This window comes from Tuber melanosporum (assembly GCF_000151645.1).
Source record: "Tuber melanosporum whole genome shotgun sequence assembly, scaffold_1, strain Mel28".
Taxonomy (NCBI): Eukaryota; Fungi; Ascomycota; class Pezizomycetes; order Pezizales; family Tuberaceae; genus Tuber; species Tuber melanosporum.
In genome coordinates, this window is record NW_003298755.1 from 2,413,788 (window position 1) to 2,437,959 (window position 24,172).

The 24,172-nt window shown below is 47.7% G+C and overlaps 1 protein-coding gene; it reads right to left on the reverse strand.

The window, feature by feature from the left end:
• Nucleotides 1–21,652: 21,652 nt before the first annotated feature.
• On the reverse strand, nt 21,653–24,172 carry GSTUM_00004029001 (uncharacterized protein). XM_002835187.2 has 4 exons: nt 23,822–24,172; nt 23,453–23,744; nt 23,328–23,396; nt 21,653–23,270 (listed from the first exon to the last, which is right to left on the reverse strand). The coding sequence occupies exons 1-4, from the start codon at nt 23,983–23,985 to the stop codon at nt 21,918–21,920; spliced, it is 1,878 nt and encodes a 625-aa protein (XP_002835233.1). The 5' UTR covers nt 23,986–24,172; the 3' UTR covers nt 21,653–21,917.

The following is a 24,172-nucleotide window of genomic DNA, read 5'->3' on the forward strand; positions in this document are numbered from 1 at the left end:
TGGACCGCCCGGAACCAGGATAGTTGTGCCCCCTATGCCTCTGGCCCTTGTGACCTGAGTGGATCAGTTGAGGCCCCCTTTTAATGCTTATTACAACAATGGCATTAAACATGAGCAGGAGTAGTCGGAATCGAGCACTGGCGTTTGATTTGTTTTCTTTTGTTGATTTGTTTTTTATTATTGAACTACCGGTTGACCTGGAGGGACTACATGTACCTATAGATGTTGATGGGTGGGATTTGTTTTCTTTTGTTAAGAAGTCGGGTGTTGAGGTGTTTGTTCAGTCCCATATTTGTAGGATGATTGAAATGATGGGGCATGGGGAGAGCAGTGCCAGTGTGGGCTATTGGGAGAAAAAAGTAAAGAGGGTACTTACTGGAGTTTACTTCCGACCTGGGTACACTAAGGACCACTTTGTTGTCTGGTTGGATGAGCTCAGAGAGCCAGACATCGTATTTGGTGACTTCAATGCCAGACACCAGGATTGGGACCCCAATGCGGACCACAACAATACAGATGGACGGTGGCTAAAACAGTAGTTCACGGCCCCAATGCGTGATATGAACATGGTCCCCCCGACAGTGTCTACCTTTCGGGACGTATCCAGAATTGACCTCTACCTGCACAGAGCACCATCTGTCAGGCATCGATACCTGGATGCCACTGGCTGCAAGCACAGTGCTCAAGCCCTGAAGTTAACAGTCGACCTTCCTGACAACATTATGCATCGGAGGCTGGCCTGGAAGAAGGCAGTGTGGGAAAAGGTTGGGAAACAATTGGACGCCCTACAAGAGGTGGAAGATGGGAGGTTATGGGAAGGAGTGAGATGAGTAGTGGACACCCAAGTTGGAAAGAATGAGGTTGGATGTGGTCCGGCTACGTCGATACACCAAACGCAAGGCGGAGCTGGTGGAGGACTGCAAATTGGCCCGATGTATGTACCGAGCATGCCTGTTGAGGGCTACGTTCAAGCATATCAGGGAAAAAATAGCCGAAAGCCAAGATCCAAACATATTTAGGTTAGCACGAAAGTTGGAAGCTAAGCGAACCCTTCCCTCCATGGCCCACTCAGATGGGTCCTATGCTACTACACATTCAGACATTAGTGACCTGATTGGACAACAGTTGTCTCCTGTTGACCCCACCACTTGAGAGGATTCTGAGATCGATATGGACAGTACTCAGGAGATGGAAATTGCCCTTACTAGGTCCCCTACAAATACAGGTCCGGGCGAGGATGATATTGGCTATCCCTTCCTACGTTTTTGGCAACGAAGAGATATAGCAACATTGAGGTGCCTGGTGGACTATGGGTTACAGTACGATATCCCAGACTGGCACAAGGCTGAGGTGGTGCTCATACCCAAGCTGCACAAACCTCAGTATGATGTCGTAAAATTATGGAAAATGATGTATCTCCTTCCAACACCGGCAAAGATCGTGGAGCAAGTGGTCCTGTTGAGACTGGCCGCCTGCCTGGACCTGGAAGAAATACAATTCAGGTCTCGATGGAAGAGAGATGTTCATGATGCCATGGCAGTGGTCTTCAAGTTCTTGCAGAATAATGAAGGCTACAAAAGACTAATCTTGTCAATGGACATCAAAGGAGGGTTTGATAACATTGATATCGATTTACTGTCAGACTTTTTGGTGGCTAGGAGGTGCCCCAGATACCTTTGCCGATGGATCTGTCGATGGGCTTCCTGTCGGTCAGTATGGTTTCGCTTCAACAGGTGCATCTCTAAGCCCTACTATGTCAGTAAGGGAGTGCCTCAGGGCTCGCCACTTTCCCCATTTCTTTTCGGTGGGTATGTGGCAGACATATTCAGGCCACGCATGCGATACTCCCCCGGTGTACGTCAGCTGGTGGTCTCATACATCGATGACGGGGTCATTATAGTAGCGGTGGAGTCCTGTAGAGCAGCCCAATACCATGCGGGAGAAATATTTGCAGACAGTGACCACATAGCCAAAGCGAGGAGAATGGGATTTAGTGCACTCAAGACTCAGTAAATTGGATTTGGAGAGAAGGAATGGGAATGAATGGATTTGTTAGGAGAAATGGTGTTGCCTTCGGAGGACTTACGTGTTCTTGGGTATAGGTTTAATGTATTTCTTAATTTTTCCTCTCCTAACACCCAACCCCCTTTCTAACCAATACTTTACATGAGAAGGATTTCGGCATTGGGGAGGAGGTTTGGGAGTGTTAGGGGGCTAGGGGCATGGGAAATTTACCGCTTGGTACAAGCAGCATATCTTCCAACCGTCTACTATGGACTTGAGTTTGTAACCGACCACGTGTCGTATGTGAAGCAGATTCAGGTCCACATTAATGACTGCCTCCGATCAGTGTTTTGAATACCTATGAGATTGGCAAATAACATACTGTTAGCCGAGTTCAGAATACCGCCCGTTGCTATTCAGGGGAGGTACTTACAATGGAGGTATTATAGTCTGTTCATCAATTACCGGTAGTGTGACCAGTATCCATAGTTCAGGGAAATACGACTATAGTGGAAGGAGGAAGGCATAGTGGCATATTGACAAAGCTCAGACAAGGAGCTCACCTGTCGCCCGTCAATCTTGATTGGGAAAGGCAAGGTAGTAATGGCTGCATGCTACCGAGTATTGTACAAAGACCTCTGTATATCTTTGGATGTGGTTATATATACCAGATGGGTCCAAGTGCTCAGAAGGGGCTAGTGTAGCCTGGGCAGTGTTTGAAAGAGAAGCATTGACTCATGTTGACAGGTGCTCGGTTCCCCCATCCTGGAGCATTGTGAAATGTGAGCTGTTTACCGTTGTGTGTGCCATCCAGCATGCATAGGATATGGCCAAGAGATGCCCGGTCCATGTATTCTTGAACTGCGTGCTGGCCCTTATCATGATTGACTGCATGTTTTCGGATGGTAACTTGGCTGAGTTGTGGGAGGTAATGGTACCCCTGTTGAATACATTCTCACATGTTAGTATCAGTTAGGTGCCCAGCCACATGGGTATTGATAGCAACGAGATGCTCAATTTGAAGGCCAAGATATGTGTCGGATGCCCCCTGCGCCCTCTCCTCTGGGAAGGGGTTAGCTTCGGGATTGGCCATGCGGCCCTGGCTTGGGAGCTTCGAAAGGAGGAATGGGGGACTTGGCATGCTTGGGAAGGGCACGAGTACTATGCTCGAGAACCAAAGGCGCCTCGACACCTCTGAGACCTGACCCGGATGGATTCCTACATTTTGATGAGGATCCGTAGTAGGACAGGCATGGTCGGCCATGATGGCTGTGATGGGAAGGAAGACCAACACTAATGGATTAAGTGCCCCCACTATGCTAGGGGAAGACCTGCTGATGAAGACTTGTATAAAGATTTGGCAGTCCCGAGATGGAAGTACTGGTGGATGGAACATCGGTAGCTAGGCCTGGGGGTCCCTCGCCATGTCAAACTAATAGATGGGGAGCTGGTTGTGGTAGGTAATCCCTTTGACGGCATACTGATGGTGGAAAGGAATGGGGGGACGGTGTTGATAGGAGATCCTACGACCTGCACCTGGTGCGAGAAGAGACATAATGGTAGTAGCTGCGTACTGCTTGGTGAGGTGACACTACCAAAGAAGTGGTTCTTTTTGCCCGATTAGCAACAGTGCGATTGTCCCTGTTATGGTACCGCCATCGCCGCTCCAGCCACGAAGAAACGTACTACTTTTACAGAACACTTCGAAAGACGTCCCCGGTGTCTGCGGATTTGTCATGATTGATTCTGGCGCTCCCAGCATTTGCGGTGGAATGAGCTAAACCTGGCAATGCGGACGTCAGTGGTTTTGAAGTGAGCTAAGGTAAACGGGTTATTGAAGGAATCACGCTACTCCTATTGCGGTATGGTATTGGCAGAGGGTTACTTGGATCTTAGATTGCATTACAAGAGGGCGGAGGGATGTTGAGACAGACTGTATGTTTCTTTTGTGGAGTATGTGGGTCAGATTGTATTGGGGCTGGATAGGGGTGAGGGTATAAGACAGTGGCTGGGTAGTGAGGTGGGAAGACGGGTTAATCCAGGGCAGCACTAGTTGCTGCGAGTGCCCATGAGCCCACTTAGGTAGTGATTTTTGGATTTATGTTTGAGGGGAGCGGTTGTAAGGTGGAGTGGTCTGCAGTAGTGTATTTAGATAGTTTGTTTTTTATGGGGCGTGGGGGAGACTGGTTGTATGCCAGTATTGGCGGTACTAGTATAAATAAAATTAGATTGAATTCTAAGTACTTTTCCTACTTATTACTTCAATGAATATAAAATACCTTTACGATCTTTATCTTTATTGTAACATTATCATTACACCAAGGAAAGTTCTTCACAAAGAAGAGTTAGAGAAAGCTTACGATATGTGTTCCAGATAGAAGACAAAGGTCTTATACTATCGGTAACATAGGCAGAGGCCTAGTGCTATCATACAGCTAAGGAAAGAAGCAGAAGAAGAGAAGTATCGTTCCCAGTCGCCAAGAACTAACTATCCAAGGAGGGATCGTTATACTTGCCCTAGTTATACTCCCATTTTGAGTAGGTAACAGCATCGCCCAATTATGCAGGCAGCCAAGTCCAACTGGAAAATGACCAGATACACCTTCAGGAATCACTATGCACCTGGTGTTTCTCTTGATACTAGTAACTCTTTATGCTACCCAGAGTGACTGGATATGATTGCCTACTAAATTTGCCTGTATAGTGGACCGGGTACTCAGAGAAGCAAATATTAAAAAATAGATAGCCAAGTCAAGACCTAGGCTAAAGCCTGATCATGTGGCTAAGAGATTGAGATGGGCTACATGTAACGTGTTCGCAAGGTGCTAATCACGTTATCGGTAAGGTATACGATAGTTAGCAGGTGGCCTGGTCTTCCGGACAGGAGGCGAGAGCTGAGAACTAAAGGAGGCTTCGAGGGTGTACTGAGAAACAAAGAAGTAACCGTTCAACCAAGTATATTGAAATACTGTCTGTCGAAGTCTGCCCTTTCTATCATAGAAACAGGCGGTCTTTAAATACACAAATCTGTTCATGTCTTATCATGAACGAAACTAATCAAAGGTATCAATCGATACACTTTGGTAAAACTCCTTAAGTATCAAAGCGATACTTAAAACAAAACATAAAACAAAACCAAGTATCAAACGATACTTAAAACTAACCAAGTATCAAAGCGATACTTAAAACAAAACATAAAACAAAACCAAGTATCAAACGATACTTAAAACTAACCAAGTATCAAAGCGATACTTAAAACAAAACATAAAAACAAAACCAAGTACCCGTACCGGTTACATTCCCCAAAACAAAACAACTGTTTAAACAAACAAAACCTAATAATCATCAAAAGCAGAGTCTGAGAAACTAAAGGCTTTAGTTTCCGCTAAAAACTCTTCATCATAAGTGTCACACCAGGGACAAGAGGAAATTTTAAGAAAACAGTTAGACTCGAAGAAATCTAAATCTCAGTAGTCACGAATACCAGATTCGTGCTGTACATCTACCCAAGCATGATCGCAATCAGGACAGTAGTCAATCCAGAGGATTTCGAAATAGTCTTCAAGTTGGATAACATCGCGGTTCAACAACAGTCCAACAATCTGTTGTCGCTGCCTCACATTGAGCTCCACATAGTTTGACATCGTTATGGGATTCGGATGGTAATTGGTGACTAGATAAAGTTGTCGAGGGCCTGCTCCATAGCTTGATTCTCCTCATCGCTGCTTTCGAACTCTGACTCAAAGTATGGTGCCCAAAATCCATCTCTAGCTTCGAGTTCTGCGTGCCATCGCTCAGTTTCTGGCATTGTAGGTGTCTAGTACATGGTGATATAATTGATTGTTGGGGGGAGGGATTCGTTTGGCATGTTGTCTTTCCACCATCCATTCACCATATCCATAGCGTGCTCTAGTCCTTCCAGTGGTTCCCAACTGTTTTCGCTCATCGGATATCCTTTCCATTTGACTAGGAATTGATCATTTCCATGCCAAATGCAGTGGTCTCTGATTTCTTCAACTTCCCATTCATCCTTCTTATCGATGATGATAGGTGCAGGCCGAGAGTGGGTTCTTTCAGGAAACTTGGAGTCGTCATTTGGATGGAATCGCTTGACAGCTGAGGTATGAAAGACTGCAGTATTGCGGCGGTACATACGTCCATCCATCTGGACAGTGTAGTTCTCTGTATGCTCGTCAAAGGATATGACTTTGAAGGGTCCACGCCATCGGGGTTGCAGTTTCTTGCTGCGTCCGACATTGGTAATGAACATGTTACCGTGTACCATGAGCATGCCTCCTGGTGAGATGGGGACATGTTTGCGTCATCGTTTCTGGGCAGTAGTGGCGCTTCGGAATCGGGCAGCCTTAACAGCTTGGAAGGCGTCGTTCCGAATTGCTTGGTGGCGGTTTAGATGGTCATCAGAGGCAGGGACTGAGGAGTTCTTAAATAGTGTTGTAGGTAGGAGGGGGTATTGACGGCCAAAGACTGCCTTGTATGGTGACATCCCCAAGGTATCTGAAAATCCGGCGTTGATATATGCAGCGAGCTCAACAAGGGCTGGTTCCCAATTGGTTTGTCGTTCATTGATCATATTCCTAATTCCGGTCTTAACCTCGCGGATATTTCGTTCTGCTTAGCCATTAGTCTCATGGTATCCTGGGGCAGCCATAATGTGGTTTATTCCGAGGGAGGTCAAGGTTTGCTTCCAGAATCTGGTGGTAAAGCGGGGATCAGCATCACTGACAATAGATAAGGGGTACCCGTGGGGGGTAAACAGGTATCGTTATAGGTTATTCCAGGTATCTTTAGAGGAGTTGGTAACCTTCATTGGTATTAACCAGGTGTATCCAGAGAATCGATCCACAGCTACCAAGATGGTGTCATATCCGGCGGACTTGTTGAATGGTCCTGCGAAATCGATGGCATAGGATTCAAATATTTCACATGGTAGTTGGAGGGTCTGAGCTTTCCCTTCAGGAAGTTGTGTTCGCTCCTTATTTGCCTGACAGAGATCGCATTGCCTGACAAAATCGCGGATGTCCTTTCGCATTTCAGGCCAGTAAACATATTCTGAGGCATATTGGAGGTTGCGATCCGCACTATGGTGTCCTTTGTTTTGGATTTCGGTAATAACATATTCTCTAATAGTCATTCCATTGAACATATGGCCTTTTGGTATGTATAGACAGTGTTCACCATAACGGGTTCTGGTATAGACCATTCTATTTGATATGTTGTAAGGGGCGAGGTCTCCATGCCTGGAGCTATCCATGGCTTTGAAGTAAATCGGGTCATGGCGGTATCCTGCTCATCATTTGGCTTCGGAAAGAGGAGGTTAATTCTTCTGTGGTCGATCTAACATCTAGTTCATCCTCGATTAGGGATCCTCTTGTTGGTTCGATAGGGGCTTCCTCTTCCTCAAAGGTTTCATAGAGTTGATGCCGATGCTCGGGAATAGTAGGGGGTATGACCGAGATAATGGTTTCATTGTTATATACTCGTAAGGGTCCACGATATAGTGGTCGTGAATCAATTATGGGAGGAGAGGATGGCGGGGCTGACTGTGGGGGGTGTAAATAGGATATTGCATCCACGTAGGCTGCTGCTTGTTCGAGTTCTTCAAGACCTTGGTATCGTGTTGGAACAGGATTAAGGGTATGAGGAGGTTGGGTCGATACATCTTCATTGATCATCTCTTCTGCTCCTTCTACGGTGTCGAAGCTGGTGTCTTTGGAATCGTTAGCAGGCATATAGTACGGTCGCTGGTATCTGTTGCTGAACTTGATCTCAGTCTGGTGAAAAGGGCAGGTGTCGTGATAACAGTGGGACCAGTAGAGTCTGCTTTGTTCAAGTTCGTGAGGAGGTGTGCTGCGGAGTGTGCAATTGTCTTTCCATTCTTCATCAATGTCCTTTCCTCGTTCTGTTCCGGCAGCACTGTACATAGTGTAAGAGAAAGGATTGGAGGGAGTAGCAGAGCTGGCGGCAGCCATCGATGGTTCTTGTTTATAGGAGGTGTCGTCAGGGCTGTCCTCGCTTTGTCTTGTGTGGTCGTGAACAAGGGGAGGGTTTGCGAGGTCTTGATTCTCATATAGGCGGGAGAGAGCATTAGCTAAATAGTTCGTTCTTCCAGGTGTGTAGATAATTTTTGCATCGTATTTGCTAATTTCGCCTATCCATCTTGTTCTTCTTCTTCCAGGTATCCTTTCTGTTTTAAGATTTGTGAGAGGTTGGTGGTCGGTAACAATAGTGAAGGTATTGCCCATGAGGATGTGGTTGAAAGCGGCAAGGGCATCAATCACAGCAAGGGCTTCCTTGTCTGTTGTCCAATAGTTCATCTGTGAATTAGTAAACTTTCTGCTGTGTAAAGCGGCCGGTCTTGCCGTTTCATGGGAGGCTCCTTGTCCAACCCATGCTCCAACTCCAACATCCGATGCATCAGTAATCAGCCATATTGGTTCTGGTTTGCTGTAGTCGATAGGTTGTATAACGTTGGCGTTTTTTATCAATTCCTTGATGTTGGTAAAGGCTTGGTCATGAGTGTGGGTCCAGACAAATTCTGCATTGCCGGTAAGGTCTGTGAGCGGCGTTGTCACAGTGGCATGGTATGGTAGGAACTGGGCAATATAGTTGACTAGTTCTAGGAATCGCATGAGTTCCTTTTGATTCTGGGGTGTCGACCATTCCGTTAAACAGACTATTTTTCCTGGAGCTGCATGTATTCCTTCATCATCTATAACATGTCCTAGAATATCGAGTTTGTCGGCAAACAGGATTGATTTGTTTCTGCTAGCGTAGAATTTAGCTTTCCTAAGTTTGGTACAAACCAAACCTATATGGTAGGCGTGTTCTGTTGCGGTGTTCGAGAAGATGAGAATATCATCAATGTAGACCCAAACAAAATGGTGGAGGTATTCGCTCAGGAGGTTTTCCATAATTCGCATAAAGGTGGCAGGCGCATTCATATCACCTTGTAACATAACTCGGCTAATGAAACCTCCGAAGGGTGTTTTGAAACTGTTGTAGCATTCACTTTCTGGATCTAACCTTGTTTGGAAGTAGGCATCGCTTAGGTCAATCTTACTTCGGAATCTAGCCCGTCCAACTGCATTTAAGATCTGGGTTTGGTTTGGGATAGCCGAGCTGTCCATAGCCGTGTTATCGTTCCGTAGCTTGAGATCAACCAAGGGGCGGATTCTTTTGCTATCTGCTTTGGGTTGAACAAACATAGGAGCGGCACCTGGGGCTTCTGCCCAGTAGATGACTCCTCTTCTTTGTTGTTGGTTGATCCAATCACAAAGTGGGCTTTTGTATGCGTCAGGAATAGAGTAGGTGGGTTGGTTCTTGAGATTGGAGGGGTCTCGGAGGCGGATGTGGTGGTTCACCTCTCTCATAGGCGGTAGTTCTTCGGGTATTTGATCAGGGAAAACATCAGAGTATTCATCCAATAGTTTTTGGGTAGTTGCTTCACAGACTGTGGCTCGGTACTCTCCGCTTGTTAGCTTGCATGAGACTCTGACCTTCTGATCTGGGAAATCGATGGTTGATTCCCCACACCTGATTATAGCTTTGTGGCGGTTCAGGAATGGCATGCCTATTAGGGCATCGTATTTGGCTAGGTTTCCAATCAGCATTTCCTGGGGGGGTAGTATAGCAGAACCAAGTCGAATAGTCGCAGAACAGGTTTTATGGCTTGTGGATCGTGATCCCTTTACTGCCATATTGACTGGTATGGGTTGGTTAAGGTCTCGGGTTGGGAGTCCATGGATAGAGATAAAGGCATTACTGATCATATCTCTTCCGATTGCACCAGTGTCGAATAGGACTCCCGAGCCCTTTTGCCATTGATCAGGATAGTACCTTCCAGAGCGGTGTGTGCTTTGAATGTAGCCGGAGGCCGAACACTGTTGCATTCCACATCGATATATCCGATATGGATCTCTTCATATTCACTGGATTGGGCGTTATCGCTTTCACCATTGTTGGCTGACGCCTCTTGCTTAATTGCCTTTCCTTTTCCTTTCTTCGTAGGATAGTTCTTTGCCATGTGTCCTGTTTTTCCACATTCAAAACATTCTCCCTTTTGCCGTCTCGATTCATTTTGGACGGGATTTTGTTTTCTTTTTGAAAACCCGTGGGGTATCGTCTTCAGAGTTGCTGGAGGCTTTGTGTCGTGGCTGGCTGTTCCTACTAGAGGATGTCTGTGTTTTGTAGGCCTTGGTCTCATGGAGAATGGCGTCCTTTCGTTCTGCTCTTGCAATTATTACAGCAATATCATCGCCGTCTTCCTCGAGTGGTTCTACTTCTCGCTGGAGGGTAGGGTGCATGGTGTCATAGAATCGTCGCTTCAGGATGTATTTAGAGATACTTCCTCTCTCCATCCAGTCCTTATACATCATTAGGTCCGTAGCCACATCGGTGATTCGCTTGACATGCATTCCGTTAACTTGCTGGAGCTGGTTGAATTTGTTGTATAGGAGGTCATTGGTTATAGAGGATTGGAATTGGCCTTTCAGGTAATCGAGAACTGTAGTTCCTCTTAATCTTACATTCCCGCAGAAATCCTTATAGCATTGGTGGTATGCGTCGGTTGCCTTTCCTTCACAGAATGATCCAATGATAAGTCCAGTTGTAGGGTCTTCCACATCTTTTCCTTGTAAGAGTAGGAAGTGTGAGAGTTCTGTTGCCCATCGGTCAAAGGCTTCAGGTTTGAGGTCTTTTCCTTCTCCTGCAAACTTCGCTGGGAGATGGAGTTTAAATTTAGGGGGTTCAAATGCTACGGGTACCTCCTCTTCTTCAGGTCTTGCCCGAGATTTCCCTCCTCCAGAAGGCCCTCCTCCTGTGCTAGCCATATCTGATTCGCTACTAGATTTGGGGTCGTTTGGAGGTTCAAAGGAAGGCTTCTTTGCTGGGGTAGAAGGGAATTCTCCTGGAGGTTGTGTATCTTCCGTTTTTGCAGGATCACCCGGCTCTTTACCAGAGCGCCGGGGTTGTTTCTTTCTTATAAGGTCTTGCCATGGGATTTGCTTCCCACTCCTGGTCGTCAAAGACTCTATCTTAGGTTTGAGATGAAGCCGAATGTGCTGTGATTCTGCTGCTTCTCTCCGCTAGCGTTCTGAGGTGGATATCGATAGGTTGATCAGGTCTAAATCCGGGGACAGGTTCTTAACCACTTGCTGAGGTTAAAAAAATGTAACGTGTTCGCAAGGTGCTAATCACGTTATCGGTAAGGTATATGATAGTTGGCAGGTAGCCTGCTCTTCCGGAGAGGAGGCGAGAGCTGAGAACTAAAGGAGGCTTCGAGGGTGTACTGAGAAACAAAGAAGTAACCGTTCAACCAAGTATATTGAAATACTGTCTGTCGAAGTCTGCCCTTTCTATCATAGAAACAGGCGGTCTTTAAATACACAAATCTGTTCATGTCTTAACATGAACGAAACTAATCAAAGGTATCAATCGATACACTTTGGTAAAACTCCTTAAGTATCAAAGCGATACTTAAAACAAAACATAAAACAAAACCAAGTATCAAAGCGATACTTAAAACAAAACATAAAACAAAACTAAGTATCAAACGATACTTAAAACTAACCTAGTATCAAAGCGATACTTAAAACAAAATATAAAACAAAACCAAGTATCAAAGCGATACTTAAAACAAAACATAAAACAAAACCAAGTATCAAACGATACTTAAAACTAACCAAGTATCAAAGCGATACTTAAAACAAAACATAAAAACAAAACCAAGTACCCGTACCGGTTACACTACAGCTCATAGAGACTGGACAGCTGAGGATTTTAAAAGAGTGATTTAAAGTAATGAGTGCAGTGTGGAGAAATTCAAGGATCTAAAGCAACAATGGGAATTCAGAGAACCTACAGAGAAGTAGTTGGCTGATTGTATACACCCGAAGGAAAAGAATAAGAGAATCTCGCTTATGGTTTGGGGGTGCTTTAGGAGTAAAAGAAAAGGTCTATTAGTTCCTATTACTCAAACTATCAATAAAACCAGGTATGTGTAACAATCCCTCCTTAGATAGTTAGTTCTTGACAATGGGGAACGATACTTCTCTTCTGTTTCTTTCCTTAGTCTTATGATAGTACTAGGCCTCTGCCTACGTTACCGATAGTACAAGACCTTTGTCTTCTATCGAGAATGCCTATCACAAGCTTTCTCTAACTCTTCTTCGTGAAAAACTTTCCTTAGCATAATAATAATATTGCAATAAAGATAAAGATCATAAAGGTGTTTTATATTCGTTAAAATAATAAGTAGGAAAAGTACTTAGAATTCAATCTAATTTTATTTAAACTCATACCGCCAACACTGGCATACGACGAGCCCCTACCGGCACAGGAATACCGCTAACCAGTATACCACTAATCCCAAGCTAACTAAGTCTACGGTCCCACACCTGCCATCCCTGAGCCATGCCTGCACAAGAACTAATTACAAGACCATCAAACAACCTAGCGCCCACCCCGGTCCAAGTCCATTGCCCCTCTGGTATGAAGCCAACCAGCACTAAGCATAGCCGAAGCCAAGCAAAAGACTGACCTGACCAGGTTCCTCATCCAACAATCAAAAAATCACTACTACCCAGTCTAAACACTGTCTTGTAATACCTCCAACACAGTAGAAAATCAAACAAAACACATAAACTAAACCTACAGGCGACACAATGGCAGGGAGGAGGTAACCAACATGTCCACCTCGCGCAACTGCATGCCAGGCCGTCGACTCTATGAACTCACTTTGCTGGTTGCCTCTGAGGAGCGTACCAGTGAGGAGGACCTGTACCTGCTCCCTGTCCCCCAAACAAAAACACTATAAACAAAGGAAATACATAGAGGCGGTGACAGACCGTAAAGGTCAGTGGGGCCTATCTCCCACCCGTGGTACCTTGTCTCCTCCTGCCATACCCAGAGCTAAACTAAACAAACCAAACAAACCCCACAAAGCCCAGCACGCAAGACCCAAACAAGTCCAACCAGGTGGTCACAACCCACTATCCGCACAGGTGGCCATCAGCCAACCGGTCTATCGGGGAGCTTTACAGCACTCAGCAGCTTCGCCCAACAGCCCAAGCCGGACTGGAAACACTTAATTAGACCTCGCCCAACCTGATGCTGGCCCGACCGGTGCTCGCAAGTGCCTCTCCCCCCCCAATTAGCCCCCCCAAGCCCCACATATCAGACGCCGCAGAGTCCATCTAGCCCCCCAGCCCCTCAGACAGATCAACCATCCGATAGCCATAGGATAGCATATACCTAGCCCCATCAGGCAGCCATTGGTCTTGGCCACACGAACAGAGCCCCAGTCCTCAACACCGTATAGCCAAGGAGGGCCCACCAGCCACAGCTGGAAGCCACAGAGAAGGCATCACCAGCACCCGAAGGCATCGGCACCAGCCACACCGTCCAACCCAGCTGAACTGAAGTCCAGCCAAGTCGGGAAAGAGTAAGTAAAGCCAGCCAAAGCCAGCCCCACAGGTCCAGCAACAGGCACAGACCGAATGACAGGCAAGAGGCATCCCCAACTGACACGACAAGAAGGGGAAGGGCGAACAAACAGAAGCAGACAAACAGAAGGTAGGCCCCACTTGCAATGGGTGAAGCCACCAACCACAGACTACAACTGAACCACCCAAACGCACAGACAACGCGAGTGTCCGGCAGCTAATTGTCTCACACCACCCCGGGTAGCAATATAAAACCACACCAGAGGGTAAGATTTTTCAGGGTCAAAGCCATCCCCACAGTAGCAAGCTGGAGACACCTGGCTGAACCACCATATATGCCACAAGGACAAAACCTCTAAGGGAACGGTGATAAACAACATCATAGGATTCCAACCTTAGAAACGAAAACATAACGAGGAGGGGCTGGGCGGGCACCACCCTGCCACCTGAGGAATGATGCAGCCAGTACGACGAGTTGATACTTGGGAAGGTCATCAGTCTAACCCAAGGGCATTTTGTATCGTGAGAACTAAGGACTCTGTTAAAACCCAACAAGAAACATGAGCTAGCCCAAAGAACGACACAGGTGATTCCCCCAAACACAAAGTTCAATCCTCCCCAATCGAATGCGAAAACTGCATGTAGACGATAGACAGGAAGCCCAAGACATTTTACAGAAAGGGGCTCGTAAGCGACCGTGTTGAAGAGCTCGAAGTGACAGCATCGTGAGAAGCCATCAGGCGACGAAACGAGAAGTAAACAAGTAATCCGCCACGCAATGCCATCAGACCTCAATACCAAGAACTCCAGGAACTACTAAGCGAACTCAAATATCTCCCCCAGAATCCAAGGCATCAAGGCCCATCATGAGTGCGAAAGAAACGCTCGGGACAAAGCGATAGCAAGAAGTAGGAACAGTACTTAGAATTCAATCTAATTTTATTTAAACTCATACCGTCAACACTGGCATACGACGAGCCCCAGCCAGGACAGGGATACCACTAACTGGTATACCACTAATCCTAAGCTAACTAAGTCTACTGTCCCGTACCTACCATCCCTGAGTCACGCCCACACAAGAACTAATTACAAGACCATCAAACAACCCAGCGCCCGCCCCTGTCCAAGTCCGTAGCCCCTCTGGTATGAAGCCAACCAGCACTAAGTGTAGCCGAAGCCGAGCAAAAGACTGACCCAACTAGGTTCCTCGTCTCACAAAATATAAAATCACTACCGCCCAGTCAAAACACCGTCTCGCAAAACCTCCACCACAGTAGAAAACCAACAAAAAACCAAAAATATATACAAACTACAGGCGACACAATGGCAGAGAAAAGGTGACCAACATGTCCACCTCTCGCATCCACATGCCCGGCCATCAACCCTATGAACCCACTTTGCCAAGTGCCTCTGAAGAGTGTAATGGTGAGGAGGACATGTACCTGCTACCTATCCCCCCAAAAACAAAATCCATAAACAAAAGAAATACATAGAGGTAGTGACAAACTGAAATAGTCAGTGGTGCCTATCTCCCACCCATGGTGCCTTGCCCCTGCCAGCCATACCCAGAACCAAACCAAACAAACCAAACAAACCCCACAAAATCCAGCATGCAAGACCCAAACAAGTCCAACCAGGTGGTCACAACCCACTATCCGCACAGGTGGCCATCAGCCAACCGGTCCATCGGGGAGCTTTACAGCACTCAGCAGCTTCGCCCAACAGCCCAAGCCGGACTGGAAACACTTAATTAGACCTCGCCCAACCTGACACAGGCCCGACCGGTGCTCGCAGATGCCTCTCCCCCCCCAATCAGCCCCCCCCAATCCCCACACACCAGACGCCACAGAGCACATCCAGCCCCCCCAGCCCCTCAGACAGATCAACCATCCGATAGCCATAGGACAGCGTATACCTAGCCCTATCAGGCAGTCACTGGTCTTGGCCACACAAACAGAGCCCCAACCCTCAACACCGTATAGCCGAGTGGGGCCCACCAGCCTCAGCTGGGAGCCACAAAGGAAGCAGCACCAATACCCGAAGGCATCGGCACCAACCACACCATCCAACCCAGCCGAACCAAAATCCAACCGAGTCGGAAAAGAGTAAGCAGAGTCAGCCAAAGCCAGCCCCACAGGTCCAGCAAATGCACAGACTAAACATTGGGCAAGAGGCACTCCCAACTAACGCGATAAGAAGGGAGGAGCAAGGGAAACAGAAGCAGTCAAACAGAAGGTAGACTCCACTTACAATGGGTGAAGCCGCCAACTACAAACCACAACTGAACCAACCCAACGTACAGACAACACGAGTGTCTGGCAGCCAATTGTCCCACACCACCCCAAGTAGTTACAGATAACTACATCAGGGGGCAGAGTCTTTCAGGGTCAAAGCCATCCCCACCAAGGCAGAGAGGAGACACCTGACTGAACTACCGTAAATGCTACAAAGACAAAACTCTAAGGGAACAGCGATAAACAACATCATAGGATTTCTGACCGTAGAAACATGTAATAACGAGGAGGGGGGGGGGCAGCGAGGCCCCCTCCCCAGTGGATTGATACAGCTGGTACGACACGTTGATACTTGAGAAGGTCATCAGTCTAACCCAAGGGCCTTTTGTATCGCGAGAACTAAGGACTCTGTTAAAACCCAACAAAAGATATGAGCTGGCCCAAAGAACGACATGGGTGATCCCCCCAAACACAATGCTCAATCCCTCCAATCGAACACGAAACCTACGAGTAGATGATAGACAGGAAGCTGTAGACATTTTACCGAAAGGGGCTCATAAGTGACCGTGATGAAGTGCTCAAAGTGCCAGCATCATGAGATAACCAGCAGGTGACGAAACGAGAAGCAAACAAGTAATCCGCCACGTAATGCCTAACAGACCACAACATCAAAGACCCCAGGAACTACTGAGCAAACTCAGATATCTCTCCCAGAATCCAAGGCATCAAGGCCCACCATGGGTACGAAAGAAACGCTCAGAGCGAAGCGACGGCAAGAAGTAGGAAAAGTACTTAGAATAAAGCGTGAAGAACCTATCCTCCTTGGTCGCATCAGCCTCCTTATATAGTGTTCTTCCAGCCCGTAGTCATGTGACCTAAAGTGGTCACTTGTGCGAAACCAAATCATAACAAACTAGTCATATGACTAAAGTGGTAGCATGCTCAAAACCCATGACCTCATAAAGAGGTCATCTGCAAAACTCATAAACCAATCATAATACAATAAACAAGTCATATGACTCGACTGAGTCATATTCATGAAACCCATGACCTCATAATAAGGTCTTGTGCAAAACATAAATCATATGCGCAAGGCCTACCCGCAAGGCACACTTGCAAGGCATACTCACCAGGTGTACTCCCATGACTCATATTTGAGCCATGTGCGAAAGCATCACAAATCCCACACAGAACAAATCATATGACTCGAATGAATCATATGTGCCAAACAATAACATACCCGCGACTCATAACTATGTATCACATAAAAACCTTTTCCTCGCCAAGCCATATTCGTGACAATATGTTAGACTTTTGAGAAGATATCTTTTTCCTGTTATTCATCAAATGATTTTCTTTGGTATACAACTTGAAGATGTTCTTTTTTAGCAAGATAATGCTCCTGTTCACAAGGCATATAGTGTTATGGATTGGTTGGAGAGAAACAGTATTGAGGTTGTGGACCACCCCCCTTATTCCCCTGATTTAAATCCTATTGAGCATGTATGGGTTGAGCTTAAAAAGTGATTGCACTAGAAGTATCCAAGGATTGCAGATACTCCAGGAGGAAAAGAGGCTGTTAGGAGAAGGCTTGCACATGTATTACTATTGGTTTGAGAGACAATTCCTGAGGAGTTTTTTGAGAAGTTGTGGAAATCAATGCCTGATAGGGTGGCTGCAGTTTTAGAAGCAAGGAGAGGTTATACAAAATATTAGCTAGTTTAATTTATGGCGGGTCAATTGACCATTGAATGTTGAGAGGTACCAGTGGTTGTTGATCGTGAACTTGAACTCACACGTGCGCACACCCATTGACAACCCCACCGGCACTGCCCCACCATGTGGCGCAACCACAATTAAACATTGTCTCAGATCACGAACACTTCTGCCGAGTGACTGTAGAACAATGACCACTCAGAATCACTTATGATATTATACTCGTACAAGAGTAAGTATCAGCTACCCATTCTCTATAACACTTAACACCTTTTCAGTTCATCATATGACACCATATCTAATACAAGCTTCGGGAGGTGTACCCCCCCTCCCCCTCTCCCCCAGTTGTCTCGTAAGATTGGCTGGTGGTTATGATACTTCCAGAGTGTGATCCAGTTTCTAGGGTAACGTAGCCTAGGGTTTTCCGTATTCCTTGACAATGATCGCTTACAAGGGTACTGTAGGATATAGATTTAAACTAATACGTCCCCCAAAAAAAACAAAGACCACAATCAACCTTTCACCGCCAGAAGCATGTTTACCAAATCCGTGTAGCTGGTCATTAACCGCTACTACAAGTATTGACTAATAAAATCGCGAAGCTCGTTATTCGCATACAAAGGATGCGAGCCAAGACCCTCGCTATCATTCTCCCCATCAACCGCTCCACCCTGTTCACCCACACGAACTCCCGGGGCACCACCCGCGGAGTTCACATTCGCCTGCCCGAACGGCAGTATCGCGCTTGCGGGGGTATTGTAGCTCTGATAAACGGCCGGGCCCGAGCTCGGACTGGCAAGGGGTCTTCGCGGGATTCTAAACAGGTTATTGACCACAGGGGGTTCTGCTCTGCCCTCACCCTCCTCCTCCTCACCCTCCTCCTCCTCACCCTCCTCCTCCTCACCCTCACCCTCCTCCTCCTCCTCCTCGTCGTCGTCGTCGTCGTCATCGTCGTCGTCGTCGACAGGCGGATCCGGCGGTAGAGGCTTTTGCAGCGGGGGGACAGGACCATGTCTTCTCTCCTTCTCCCTAACAACGTCCATGCCCCCACCCTCCAACACGGGCGTCAGACCCAGCTGGTTTCTCCCTCCCCCTCTAGCTAACGATAGAGCTCTGGTAAAAACTCTTGCTGGTCTTGGCTGTAGCTCGTATGGTGGTCCTACTCTTAATTCTGTTTCTCCCCTTCTGCTTCCGCCCCCTCTTCCTCTTGGCTCTCTCACTCCTATCTCAGCATCATGCCTCGCAGCTGCAGCGGCCACCATCCGCCGCTGGTGCCCCCGGTAGTAACTGGATATTAAATAGCATAGCGACACCATCAGCACGAGCCCTGAAGCTATCAGCCAGGCTATCTGCAGGATTGCTAGCTTAGAGCGGAATCCAAAGTGCTGCTTTGAGGGGCTTATGTGCAGGGTGTAGAGGAGGCAGAGGGTGAGTGAGTTTGTGGAGATTATGAGGAAGGCATGCGCGAGGAGTCGGAAGTGCCGGGTTGGGGTTGGGGTGCTGGATATGCTTGATGTTGACATTTTCGGTGCTGGCTGTTATGCTCGGGTGGTGGGTTTGGTTGGTTTGTCCGAGCTGTTGAGGCGCTGATACAGCGAGGGGGGGTTGGGCTGCGCTTTGTGGAAGTAAGATTCTATCGAAAGAAAGAAATGGGGGGCATGCTGTGGAATTGGATAGAATGAGTGTAGATGTTTCGTTTCGGCGCTGCAGGGCGGCGAATGGTGGGATCGATATGAGGGTATATATGCATCCTCAGTGAGATAGTATAGTGTAGAGTGCTGGAGGTTATTGGAATGGCAACTATATAGTAATCCCGACCGTTCTGGGAATTGTATTGCGAATGTTTTTAAGTTCTCCAAGTGCTATTCGCAATGACATATTATCACTATCACCGGTAGCGGCTCCAATAGCACAGGAGCCCGTTCTATGCATCCTATCCAGTAACAGTCCCAAAAAGAACCCCCGAGTGACCTCCTGTGAATACAATAATAAGGTCGGAGTGGGCGTTGGATTGCCTTTTTCTGGAGGTTACGACACCATGAAGAGGAAAACCGCAGAATCAACAACTAACCAACCCTGGGCAATTGCGTGACCACCTTAGAGGTTGTTGCGCAGGGCTGCTTTGCAGAGCTTACCATCTCCCCCCCCATACGTAGCTTGTGGACACGCGGGGCGAGATGGCATTAGCCAAATGTCCTAGATCCGAACATCATCGCAGACCGCTCGTCAACGAAAAGCAGGAAGACGTAGGATAGTAAAGATAGTATCCCCCCCCCTCGCCTCGGAACTTTCAAAAAATCCATCGGGCTTAGTAGTATAGCACAGTAGCCTACTTATAGGTCAAGCACGACCCCAATGCGGCGAATGCAAACCCATCCCTACAATCCTCGAACGTAGATTTTGTATGATACCTGATACCTGACACACCAGCACCTGACTTATCAGCTTCATCAGAATTTTGTCACGGACACGCACGCCGGTGAATCCCTACCTAACACGTAACTAAGTTATTATGCCCCTCACCACTACCCTGGGAAAAGTCCTGGATCAACGTTGGTATGATAAACCTAGCATCATGCTACAATAAAAAACTCTTTCTAGAATACAAGCGACCCTCCCGGCACCTGCAAGTGCGGTTTCGTGCGTTGTGTGTTGTGGGGGTGGGGTGGGGTAGCATAGCTTTCCAAGCCTTCGGTATATGATACCGGTGGCAAACTTGGCAGGAAGATGGACATAGTCTTCCGAGTGAGGCGTTATGAGTGAGAATGGTTGGTTATGGTGTCTGGATGGTCTCCGAATGTGATCGTGCCTCCTACGCAGGAGGATTTCCACGGCTCTGGGCTCTGGCCGTTCGTAGTTAGGAGTGTTAAAAGCTTGGCGTTCGTGGGTTGGAAGGGTAGTCAGGATTCCCACCCAGCGCGGGATAGTTGTCCCCTCACTCGGTGCAGTGACAGGCACTGGCATCGGCACAGCTACTTTGGGGTGCCGCCCGCCCCAGAAACGGATCGAATGCCGTGTAATTTGGAACCAAAGTATGATCAACAGTAGATCGCACACCCCACTGCTACCCCGTGCGTCAAATCTCGAAACAAAAACGCACATCAACTCCACCCTTCTTTCAATCCCCTAATACTCCTTCGCAAAAAAAAAACCGACCATTCCTACGCTCCCAAGCACCTCAATAACCTATTCCAATTCCACCTAGTATACCTCTTCACCCCACCAGCGCCGCTACCCCTCTCACCCCCTCCCTTCTCTTAACCAACCACCCCGCACTCCCCATCGGATATAGGAAAGTCTAATCTGGGGAACCAGCGGCGTGAAACACCTAGTCTCGCCCACATCCAGCGCCCCCCAACCTTCAAACTCAGCCACGGGGTCGCCACGCGATGTTTTGGTCCACGGAACCCGGTATGATGGGGTAGACCCGCTGGACGAAGCGTGAGTTCCTCATCGATGGCGAAGTGAGGGGCAGATCTTGCTCGGGGTCAAAATGATGCGCCACGTACACTTCTCCCCGATTTCGCCCAGTTCGAGGATCCCGGCGTCTAGGAACTTGGAACCCACGCGCAGCTGTAGGCACAGTACCGGTAGGCGCTCACGGCGGTTTGGTTGTTTGGGAAGGTTATTGGGGGTTTGGCGGCCCGGGTTGGGTGAAGGCTGAGGTTGAGGAGGTTGAGGAGATTGGGATGGTCGTCGTCGCGGTGGATGATGTCGAGGACCGAGTAGCAGGAGTAGGCGTCCAAACCGCGATGCACCCCAACGCAACAATGACCCAGGACGCCTCGGTCACGTTCCGGTGGTGCCCAGGGGAGCACAGGCGGTTTGTACGTTGTGGTTTGCAGCCACGCGCAGTGCTGCAAAGACGGTTGCTATGATGGGGTATTTGGGCATCATCCTTTTGTGTATGGGCTGACGATATCTTAGGACTGGATAGAGACGCACGAGATAATAGAACTAAACTAAAAGTACAAAAATGCTCAGAGCTACGCTGGTAGGATAGAGTCCGTTCCCTCTAATCACCATAACAAAAGCCGGGATGGTGTATAGCAAGCCCGTAAACCCACTCCCGGCCAGTGCCACCACAAGCATCGGAATATTTTGAGGTGCGAGTGATCCTGAATGACGAGCACGTTGTTTGCCGGAGCACTAGACTACCGCGTGCTCAGCTCATCACTGACCCTATCTCCCAAGACATGCACGGCCATTAAAACAAATGTCTTTCCAAAAGTATCATAGAACGTCTATCATGTTTTTTGTTATCCCGAACTGTAGAAAAGTGCCGTGAACCATTTTACATGCTCGAACAAAAGAAAACAGAGACCCCAACCCCGTATATATACACACACGCCTCAACTTGGCCCGAAATCCGCCTATTAAATCCGACTTGATATTCTTGAAGTCTCCGAAAGTCAATTCCCCTCCATACAAATGTAATGAAAATTAACGCAAGTGGTGAGGGGAGCAAAAAAGATGCTGAAACCACTTCAAATTCTCGGGCTCACCCTACACTGGGTCTTTTCTCAATCCTTCCTTCATCGTCTGATTCATCATCGCTGACCCCGCCAAGACTATACCTTCTGGCCTCGGCTGCCTCAAGATCCCGATCTCTTTCAAACATCGGGCTTGCAACAGTTAGATCCCTGAGCTCATCCTCATCAAAGCTCTCCCTTCCGTCTGCCAATCTATCCCGACTTCCTCCGGTCATTTTCAACCCACCCAATCCGGCGTAAGACCCCCGACGACCCCTCCTTCGATGACGCTGCCTCCAGATGAAAATCCCCCATATAGCCGCCGCGCTGGCAACAAGGACTAACGCAACTTCCCCAGACCGGTAATAAGCTGCCCACCTAGCCTGGTCAACTCTTTCCTTCTCTTTCTCAACTGCGGCAGTCGAGTTGGGCGTTCCACCAACACTCGTAATTGGTGCCTTCTCGCCGCCAATTACACTGTCGGCTGGGGTGCCCCCAATTTTGCCGATATCAACCTCCATGAATCGGTCGAGCATATCCCGCGTTCTCCTAGAAAAGTCAAAAGGGACCATATGACTCGAGTTGTAGATAAGAACGTAAGTCAAGTTTCTTGCACTCTGATATATTCCAGCTGGCTCGTCTTCAAATACCCAATCTTCCCGAGGCGCCCACGTTCCCGGAGCCCCATCAAGCTCAAATCCCTTTCCACCATTCCATTCCATGTTGTGGATCAGCTCTTCCGTCCCAATGTGGTTGCAAATAAGATCTTTATTACCCGAGAACAACAATATAGGCATCTCTTTCAACAAGTCTGGTAGCAACTCCACAGATGGCTTCGACTTAAGGGCACGGAAAGAAGAAGAAACAGCACCAGCACATTCAGTCCACCCAGCAGTCTTATCAGGGTTGACATGGAGAGCCTGCAAAACGTCCTTCCTCCGGAGGTAAGGGGTTAAGCTGGACAAATCTGGAGGCCAGTTCATGCCGCATGAAGGGTACGTGTCTTCTAGGCGCACATCGTACATGTTCCAGCATACCTCCTTTCCATCCTTGTGGTGCTTAGTCTTCGCCAAGATATCTTGTAATATCTGTTCGCACTGGTTGAGATCAACGTGATGTCTGCCCTTCTCGGCAATTGTCTTGACACAGACAGCAACTTGTTTTTCAATTTGGTCGGCAATCGGCGATCCCTTCTCCACAATACCACTTTCGTAGGCAAATGGAAGATAGGAGAGATATTGATTAGATGGATCAATCCACCCGTTGCCGATGAGGAGACCTTTAACATTCCATTTGATACTAGCATCGGCATTTCGCTTGAGGATAGCATCCGCTATGTAGGGAATATGCTGCCCCGCATAAGACTCCCCAGAAAGATAAATCTACAAGACGGGTTAAGCGTCAGTCGGCCTCCTCGATTAGGTGTGGGGGGATCCTACGTCATCGCTCTCATACTCCGGGAAAAGCTCAAAAAACTTTGTCAAGAACTTGATGAAGTGATCGGACATCTGGAGAGAGGTGTTAACTGCCAATGTGCAAGCATCCACTCGAGTAAGAAACCAACCTGCGTTAACTCCGTCAAATAGCTATCGGTATTGACATAACTAAATCCCGTCCCGACCGGTTGATCAACAAAAAGAAGGTTCGCAAATTCATGCCAGCTCCCCTCGTTTTCCGCAAGAGTATGGTCATCCTTCAACCTGTACGGGCCAACTTCCATCAAAGCTCCATCCATACTACTGCACCCAGGCCCACCGTTCAGCCATATCACAGTACGCTGTCGATTCGCAATATGTTTGTTCTGAAAGTGCCAAAAAAATAGATTTCCATTCGTAGCATGATCGACCTCGATATGTCTGCTCAATAGCTAGGGGTTAGAGTGATTGGCTCAACAAGAAAAAGATTTTGGGGCAAACTAATAGAAGCTACTAACCCAGCATGCATCTTAATCAATGGCCCCGGAGGTTGCCCGGGCAGAGACCTGACAAAATAACCCGCTGAAGATCCTGGGTTATCCGAGCGAACGGCGAGGGCGGTAGCTGAGGAGAGCAGCGAAGCTGCAGCTCCCAGCAAAAGCGATGACGCGGCCAAGCGCATCGCGAACAAAGAAAGGCGTAAAAAGAAGGGGAAACGGGGGGGAAAAACACACGATAGAAAGCAAGTTCTTCGGGGCCGGTAAAGCCAGACGGTATCGGAGGTCTTGCGGTGGAGAAGGAATTCCGAACCCCCAGTCCGATATGTTGTGGAGGGAAATTTATCGCTAGGAACGAGGGTATTGAGGTTG